This window comes from Macrobrachium nipponense, chromosome 44 (genome assembly GCF_015104395.2).
Source record: "Macrobrachium nipponense isolate FS-2020 chromosome 44, ASM1510439v2, whole genome shotgun sequence".
NCBI lineage: Eukaryota > Metazoa > Arthropoda > Malacostraca > Decapoda > Palaemonidae > Macrobrachium > Macrobrachium nipponense.
In genome coordinates this window covers 35,105,085-35,115,084 of record NC_087221.1, presented here as the reverse complement: position 1 = coordinate 35,115,084, position 10,000 = coordinate 35,105,085, and the positions used below count along the sequence as shown (strand labels likewise).

At 35.9% G+C, this 10,000-nt stretch overlaps 1 protein-coding gene across 6 annotated transcripts in view; it reads right to left on the bottom strand.

The window, feature by feature from the left end:
* The window catches only part of LOC135204174 (cyclin-dependent kinase-like 4), a 176,463-nt gene that overhangs the window by 159,214 nt on the left and 7,249 nt on the right, over positions 1-10,000 (bottom strand). For all 6 annotated transcript variants that reach the window (XM_064234222.1, XM_064234227.1, XM_064234218.1 and 3 more), the window contains exon 2: positions 5,805-6,618. Coding sequence is in view for 4 of the 6 variants with exons in the window: in XM_064234218.1 (XP_064090288.1) it covers positions 5,805-5,905 (101 nt within the window). In the remaining 2 variants the exon portion in view is untranslated. The remainder of the gene's footprint in view (positions 1-5,804; positions 6,619-10,000) is intronic.

Below are 10,000 nucleotides of genomic sequence, written 5' to 3'. Positions count from 1 at the left end.
GCGTCACGTGACTAAGTCAGGAATTTATTACGCGCTTCAAGGTAATCTCAAATGATTATAGGTCGTGCTACCTCGTGATGTTGGTCAATAAGATCTCTAGGCGTCGCTAGGTCTCAGAGGAGTGTATAAGCATGGGACGACCCTCATCCGAAAAAAATCTAGGCTAAGGAACTTCAAGAGACACTCCGAGATGTCTTAGGAGTCCGGTGGGAGTGGTAGTGGTCACAGTGAGGCAAGAGGAAGGATGTAAGTGCTTCATTGTTTAATAATTTGGTCCTATCTGAGTAATCAGACTTTTGGTTGGTGATTCTCTGAAAGGATTGAATTCAACTGAATTTAGAATTTAGGCCAAAGGCCAAGCGCTGGGACCTATGGCGTAACAGGAGGAAAACCTCGCAGTTGCACTATGAATTAAGTGTCAGGAGAGGGTGGAAAGTAAGAAGGAAGAAAGAGAATATGAATGGAGGTAGAGTAAAACGAACGAAAGGGGTTGCAGCTAGGGGCCGAAGACACTCTGCAAAGAACCTTGAGTAATGCCTACTGACGGCGCTATAGCCTCCTATGGGGTTCTCTTGACGGAGATTTAGCCGACTAACAAAACGCCAAGCAAGATGAATAGCAGAACAGGTGCATTGTATTCACTCACCCTCCAGATCTTTTCTATCGACATTCTCTTAAACTACACGTAACTCATTCTTGACAACAAATTCCCGAGTTCGATACATATCCAGTCTATCTTCAACAGTTGCAACAACAACTAGGTGCAATGAAAAAGTCTTTCAAGATGTTTCGAAGACTTATCGTGAGGATATGTTTATTTTTGGGTCATCGTCCATTCCTCTATATGTTGAGTATTGTTCCACTGTCCGGTCATTAGCAGCTGATCGGCTTAGCTTAGCTTGTAATTATAATATATATATATATATATATATATATATATATATATATATATATATATACACATACACGTATACATAAATGTAAATATATATATATATATATATATATATATATATATATTATATATATATATATATATATATATATTAAAAACTTATGACTACACATACACACACACACACACATACACACACACACACACACACACACACATATATATTATATATATATATATATATATATATTACATACATATTAATCATTTATCTCATTTATATTCAGGTCAAACCATATATAAAATTAGTAAAATTTATTCCATATTTTAAGCCTGCTGCGCATCATTAAACAAAACATTTCGAAACAACGTAGATTTTAACGAACTGAACGTCAAGATCTACGAACGAAACACATTCACAAAAAAAAAAAAATAAAATAAAAAAAAAACTGCCACAACATAAAAACATACACAAAAAATGTCCCATCAGTCACCAGGAACACAAGCCATCATTATCTTCTCGGGTTTATACCTATTCACACGAATTTCAGTTTTTTTTTTTTTTTTTCAGCAAAAACAGAAAAAAACAAAAAAAAGCTATCGAACATTATTGACTTCAAGTTGGTACAACTTCCCCTAGAGTCAAGACAACCACCTGACCAGCCGGGTATTCGATGTTGACAACTGTTTTCACAGGTTACCAGGGCCCGTATTTATCAAAGCTCGCAAATCCTTAAGAGTACTCTCAACTCATTAAAACACTCTTAAAGTTATGAAAATTCTTAAGAGAATTTACGAAGCCTCTTACGCGCTATGAGTACTCATATCTCAGGCCGAGATTTAAGAGTGGTGGAGGGGTCTCCTAAGTACTTAGGAGTTTCTCATAGCGGTAGTCACAGACTGTAAACATGGCAGACGAACAAGAACACCGCGTTCGCCGCCATAGGAATTTTCATCCAAGACTGGATATATTCGATGTGTATGGACGACAGAGAGTTTAAAAAAAGATATAGAGTTGATCAAAGCGGCCTCATGTATGTGACTGACTTGATCAGAGAGGCGATTGCCAACCGCACAGAGAGGTTTTCTGCGGTATCTAACATATGTCTCTCACTCGCTCTCAAAATTAATGGATTAATTAATTTGATTACATATATTGGCGCAGGATTAGACACGATGGGTCAAGAATGGAATGAAAATGAAAATCCTTAGAGCTTTTTTTGGTTAGTAGCGAGAGAGGAGCACTAGGCCTATAGTACTAGTGCTTCACCTCTTTCATGTCTCATTTATTTGTGTGTGTGTATTGTATATATATATATATATATATATATATATATATATATATATATATCTCTATCTCTATCTATCTCTATCTCTATATATCTATCTCTTTCTCTATATCTATCTATCTATCTCTATCTATCTATCTATCTATATCTATCTCTCTCTATCTATCTATCTCTATCTATCTATCTCTATCTCTATCTATCTATCTACCTATCTATCTCTATCTATCTATGTCTATCTCTCTATCTCTATCTATCTATCTCTATCTATCTCTCTCTCTCTATCTCCTATCTAATCCTATCTCTCACTATCTAATCTATCTAGATCTACTCTCTATCTATTATCTCTATCTCTCTATCTATCTATCTATCTATCTATCCCCCTCTCTCTAATCTATCTTATCTATCTATCTCTATCTTCTATCTATCTATCCTCTTATATCTATCTATCTATCCCTCTATCTCTATATCTATCTATCTCTATCTCTATATCTATCTATCTATATCTATCTATCTATCTATCTCTATCTATCTATCTATCTATCTCTATCTATCTCTATCTATCTATCTATCTCTATCTCTCTCTATCTATCTATCCTCTATCTATCTATCTATCCTCTATCTATCTATCTACCTATCTCTATCTCTAATCTATCTATCTATCTATCTCTATCTCTATCTATCTATCTCTATCTATCTCTATATCTATCTATCTATCTATCTATCTATCTATCTATCTCTATCTATCTATCTATCTCTATCTCTATCTATCTATCTCTATCTATCTATTATCTCTATCTATCTCTATCTATCTATCTATCTCTATCTCTATCTATCTGTCTATCTCTATCTATCTATCATCTCTCTATCTATCTATCATCTCTATCCTCTATCTCCTCTCATCTATCTCTATCTGATCTATATCTATCTATCTATCTATCTCTATTCTCTCTATCTATCTATCTCTATCGTATCTCTATCTATCTCTATCTATCTATCTCTCTCTATCTATATATCTATCTCTATCTCTATATTATCTATCTCTATGCTATCTATCTCTATCTATCTCTATGCTATCTATCTATCTATCTATCTCTATCTATCTATCTATCTATCTATCTCTATCTATCTATCTCTATCTCCCTCTCTCTATCTATCTATCTATCTATCTATCTATCTCTCTCTATCTATCTATCTCTATCTCTCTCTATCTCTATCTATCTTCTAGCCTATCTATCTATCTCTATCTATCTATCTATCTATCTCTACTTTTGAATTCATCAATAATATACAGATCACAAGGTTAATATCATAATTAATGATTATATTGAATTTTTAAAATACTTTTTTTAATTAAAATAATGGCGAAAATCGTTATATTCATGGATTTTAGCACTATATTTTCCGCTATTGTTAGCGAGATCTTCGCTTAAAAGTTTCTCCTAAACATACCGTTTTTCATAGCTAAGAGATTCTCTCAGAGCGTTGATAAAACACTCTTAGAAGTTCCTCTTAACTATGAGTGATTGAGTGACTTAAGAGAGAATATTTAGGAGATGTCATAGGAGCTATGATAAATACCGGCCCTGGGCAGGTCACCAAGTTGTGGCGCAGAGAGAGAGAGAGAGAGAGAGAGAGAGAGAGAGAGAGAGAGAGAGAGACTTATAAAAAATATAAAACGCAAACCATACGATAAATGCATGTTTGTTGGCTAATTACGAACAATTAGCAATCAAAATAAAACAAAAACTAAAAGAAGGAGAGAGAGAGAGAGAGAGAGAGAGAGAGAGACGAGAGAGAGAGAGAGAGAGAGAGAGAGAGAGAGAACTTTACATAGGCATAAAAATACCAACGTGTTTGTTAACATACCAAAGAAAAAAAAAAAACTCTCACTGGTAAAAATAACATTAAGTAAAATTCTACCAAACGTAAATAATAACCAATGACTTGTGACATTTTAACCCGAGCACATACAACCCACGAATTAAATTTCGTTTCACTCAATAACGCTTAGCTACTAATAGCTCGGCAAAGCTCCGAGAACAGTGATAAGTGATCCTATTACCGACTGTTTGCTGATGTTATGTTGCTATGGAATCGAATTAAACCTGGCTCTGTGACACGTCTTATTTGTCAAGTTCAAGGAATAGGGCAGGGAATGCTTGGAGTCCTATGATGATGTGCTGTTAAATTTTTCATTCGCGCTATTTTCAAAAGATGTATTTTTATGAATGGGGGATAATTCTGGGTGTGACTTTACACACTGTGCATATACAGGGTGTCCATAAAGTCCCAGTACCATTACAAGTATTTATTGCTTGTAATAAATACTTTATGGACACCCTATATATTTTATATCTAAAAAATACATATATATATATATATATATATATATATATATATATATATATATATATATATATATATATATATATATATTATATATATACATATATATATATATATATACCCATACTATATATATATATATATATATATATATATATATATATATATACATACATATACTAACTATACAGCCTACCAAAAAATAGACCATTCTTCGCCACTGGAAGCCTTACATCAAAACAATTTAACAAAAACTAATATATATATATATATATATATATATATATATATATATATATATATATATATATATATGAATAATTATCACATCGAACCGTGATCCATTTATATATCAATTCAAGCTACAAATGTCCTTTAATATCTAAATTCACTTTACCTCCCAAATGAAATGAAAATATATCATTTGGGAGGTAAAGTGAATTTAGATATTAAAGGACATTTCTAGCTTGAATTGATATATAAATGGATCACGGTTTCGATGTGATAATTATTCATAACAAAAGGCTACGTGCTGTCAAACGCTCGAATTGGCCAACATGGTAGACGGGGTTCCATATCGATTCTAATTACGAAAGCATCCAGATCGAGGGTGATTTGTAAGGTCAGAATCGATATGAACTTATAGCGTCTCTGTTGGCTGATTGGATAGCGTCACTGGCTGTCCTGATTTCGTCCCCGTCCACTTGGACGGTGGTTCGATCCCATGGGGGGGGGACGAAATTATTATCAATTAAAAAATTCCCCTTCGGTACATATATGAAAATATATCATTTGGGAGGTAAAGTGAATTTAGATATTAAAGGACATTTGTAGCTTGAATTGATATATATATATATATATATATATAATATATATATATATATATATATATACATATATTGAGATTATCTTAAAAAATATTTTTAATCCTAACGATATCTATAAATTTTTATTAATCCTAATGATATCTATACTATCTATATATATATATATATATATATATATATATATATATATATATATATATATATATATATATATATATTGCATATATAACTTCCAGAAAAAAAAGACGAAAAACGACTCGAACTTTTTCAACCAAAGAACATTACCTTGAAAAAACGAGCTGGCGGCACCTTATATCACAAAAAAAAAAAAAAAAAAAAAAAAAAAAAAATATATATATATATTATATATATATATATATATATATATATATATATATATATATATATATATAATATTTAAAACGTTTCAACCAGAGGCACAATTACCTGGATACGAGGTGAGGCGCCGGTCCTCCCAAAAAGAGCTGTCGGAACTTGTTCTCCCAAAAGGCTCTGTCCATCCCAAGTCCGCTGCTACTGGCGTACATCACGGAGACTTCGAGAGCTGAGCCTTATGACAAGAGAATCAGAGCATCCTTTTCTATCCAGACTACCCCCTGGTGTGCGTGCGTGCGCGCGTTCTCGCTATCCGTTTGAATCAGTCTCTTACGATTGTTCGAGCCTTTGCTTCTTCTTTTTTTTTTTTTACTCTTGTCAGGTCTTCCTCTTTTATTTCTATTTTTCCAAGTGATTTCCTTTTGCTTCGTACTTCTCTTTCTGTATTTAAATCCTTTTTCGTTTTTATTTTTATTTCAACTTTTTCTTTTTTTTTCTTTTTGCACAGTGATGGTAAGTCACTGTTCTCTTAAGTGGTTCTACGCTTCAACCACTGGCTACATCATATCATTGCCTTACAGTTTAAAAAGACGTTAAATGTAGTTAAATGACGTTAAATCTCTTTCTTTCACATACTTTCCGCCAAGAGTATTCCTATTACATACCAAGTCACCTTGTCCACTCCTCTAAAAATGATTAAAATGTCCTACGTACGTGAACCGACATGTTCCGATTACCTTTGCGTCACGTAAGACAGCTCATCATCGAATCCTTCTGAGAAATAAGCCGAGATATTAACTTTAAAAACACAAGCTCCTCTCAGGCCCATTTTTGTGTCCACCTTGAAGCTCAGGTAATGGTTCGGTTTGATGTCCAAATTAGATTAAAGTGCCACTTGATTCTCGTCTTAACTTGGACGGTGAACCTGTTAGGAAAGAGAAATAATTCTTGAATCATAACTAGATTTACATAAACTATTATTATAAATGTGATGTTAATAAATGTATTTATGGAAAGAGAATATGAACGGAGGTACTGTAAAAGGAATGAGGTGCACTGACAGCGCTACACCCCTACTGGGAATGTAGCGTTAATGAAAATACTCAAATTTCCTTTTAGGATTGGCTGGTTTTGTCTTTGATTGTGTGTCTATGATTGTGTTCAGAAACAGATAAATTCTCAAAGGCAGATTTGTGCCAAAAATTAAATCATTTTAACGTAATGCAACTTACCCCTGTTGGTGGCGTCATAATTGTAAAATTTTAAAAATAAACAATTATATAAATAAAATACATAAACAAATCTTATATATACATATACATTATGATTTTGAAGATGAATAAATAGATAAATCATGACAATTACAGAAATCACACGAAAAACATCAAATTGAGTTCGAGAAAGGAGACAGATTGTAGCGTAGTTACAAACCGAACTGGAATACTTGAGCATATCTGTTCCTGTTTTCGTCTTATTTTGGAAACACGAGCGTACCCACACCGCCAAGGACGACGCACGAAGGACGTAATGACCGGACACGCAAGGGAACAAAGTTCCGACGTGCAAATTTGGTCTTTTATTGCGACAGCCACGGTAGAAAGAAAATGCATTGTACCGCCACCTTGTGAGATGCCGCCCAGCGCAAATTGGCCAGTTCGCTCTCATTACCTTAGTATGAAGGTCAAGATTTTTATTGAATTGAATTGAATATAGAATTTAGGCCAAAGGCCAAGCACTGGAACCTATGAGGTCATTCAGTGCTGAAACGGAAATTGGCAGTAATAGATTTGAAAGGTGTAACAGGAGGAAAACCTCAAAGCAGTTGCACTAGGAAACAATTGTCAGGAGAGGGTGGAAAGTAAGATGGAAGGAAGAGAATATGAGAGTAGGTACAGTAAAAGGAACGAAAGGGGTTGCAGCTAGGGGCCGAAGAGATGCTGCAAAGAACCTTAAGAAACGCCTATAGTAAACCGCATGAGGTGCCCTGAAAGCACTATCCCCCTACGGGAGGTCAAGTTCTTAAACCTTCTGGTACCAAGCTCCTCGTACTTATGGAACAGGATAGACAGTAGAGTTTAGGCCAAATGCCAAGCGCTGGTACCTACGAGGTCATTCATCGCTGAAAGGAAAATCTTTGTTTGTTTGTATGGTGTTTTTACGTTGCATGGAACCAGCAACGGGACCAACGGCTTGACGTGACTCCCGAACCACGTCGAGAGTGAACTCGCCAGAAATACACATATCTGACCCCTCAATGGAATGCCCGAGAATTGAACTCGCGGCTACAAAGGTGGCAGGTCAAGACCTAACTGATCACGCCACCGAGGCGCTTGAAATTGACAGTGAGAAGGTTTTGAAAAGTAACTTATTATTAGGGAGGGTGGAAATTCAGATGAAAGAAGGAAATATGAGCGGAAGTACAGTAACTTGTACCTTTGTCTCGAGACTTAAGAAAGGTATTGTTTGTTTGTATGGTGTTTTTACGTTGCATGGAACCAGTGGTTATTCAGCAACGGGACCAACGGCTTTACGTGACTTTCGAACCACGTCGAGAGTGAACTTCTATCACCAGAAATACACATCTCTCACTCCTCAATGAAATGGCCGAGAATCGAACCCGCGACCACCGAGCTGAGAAGCAAACACCAAACCAACCACGCCACTGAGGCGCTTTTAAGAAAGGTATTACTTGAAAGTTCTTACGCTTGAGCCTTTTTGACGTTGTCCTTTCAATAACCAGTCGAGGTCTCTTTTCGTTAAATCAAATAATGTACTTACTGCTACTGGAAAGTTTTAAGAACCTGGAAAATAATATTTAGGCCAAGCGCTGTGATCTATGAGGTTATTCATCGCTGAAAATGTTGAAATAATTGTTAGAAGATGGTGGGAAGTAAGAGAATATGAACGAGGTACAGCAATAGGAATGAATGGGGTTGCAGCTAGGTGTCAAAGGGACGCCGCAAAGAACCTTAATAATGCCTACGGTGAACCGCGTGAGGTGCGCTGACGGCGGGTTTATGAATTTTTCATAATATACCTTATGAGCTTATGAGAAGTTCTGCGTCAGTGATATACCATACACCAACATTTCTATTATTATTTTTTTTGTTATTATGAATTAACACATTCACTTTACCGAGGCATCGTATCCATCACCCTAATGTTCAACGGACATCTAACATACCTTAAAGCAAGGTTTTTACCTTAGCGTGTTTTGGCAAAACCCAGTTCAGCACGTCAGGCTCTAGCCTCGATGACCTTAGGACATTTCACGCGACCTAGTTTAACTTGCTTAGACCATCCTTGACATACAGTCCTGGTCGTTAAAATTCCAACGGGAAGAGCGTTGCAATCAATGATGAAAGGAATGTTTGCCTTTTTCAGCCTACATTTGCATACGCCACTTTTCCAACACATCGCGGAAGACATTGGCAAACTCATTTTTACAATTCAAAGACGGTGGAAGGGAGAGTAGTGCACCTCACATGGTGCCCCGTAGGCAATACCTAGGTTGATATAAGGACCGTGGGCATCACTTGAGATTCTTTCCAGCGTCCCTTCAGCCCCTAGGTGTAACCCCTTTCGTTCCTTTTACTATGCCTCCGTCCATATTCTTCCAGCGTAACATTTTTTCGACCTCTCCTACAATTGTTTCAATGTCTGAATGATCTGTTGCAATCTCGAGTAATTCTTACGTCATCCTTCTATAGGAACCTCCTTCTCGGCTGCAAAATGAACGAGATGGGTAGACGCTAAAAAATTAGCGTAGTTCATCTATTTTCAAGGGGTTGGATAGCAACAACCTTTGCTCGAACAGAGCAACCTCTCTTTAGTCTTATGCTACTACCTTCTCTCTGTCTGCCTTACGTATGTTTCAACTAGGAATTATACATTACTTAAACATGTTATCTTTAAATATGGGAATCTGAACATGAAAATATACATTTTACATGATATACCGCTCATATAGCCCGGACTTGAAGTAGAGAGAAAACCTTTTTCCATTACCCACTTCCAAAAGAACAGTTTTTCTCACCTATTCATTCACTCCTCTGAAAGAAAGTCTTCTCCTGTGCACTATCTGATGGCCAAGCTTTTTTTCAATATACTCGTAATGGTATAAGATTGGTCTTTCTGCGCCTATTTACTTCCTGATCAAAGCTTGTCTCTCTGACCGTGTCCACCGTCAAGAGATAAGCAGCTTTTCTGCACCCATTCAGAGACCCAGAGTCCTCCCTACCGAGCGAGACTTTGGCGCCAGTACGCGTCCTACCTTTTCCAATCGATCACTAATTAATAGCCTGGCC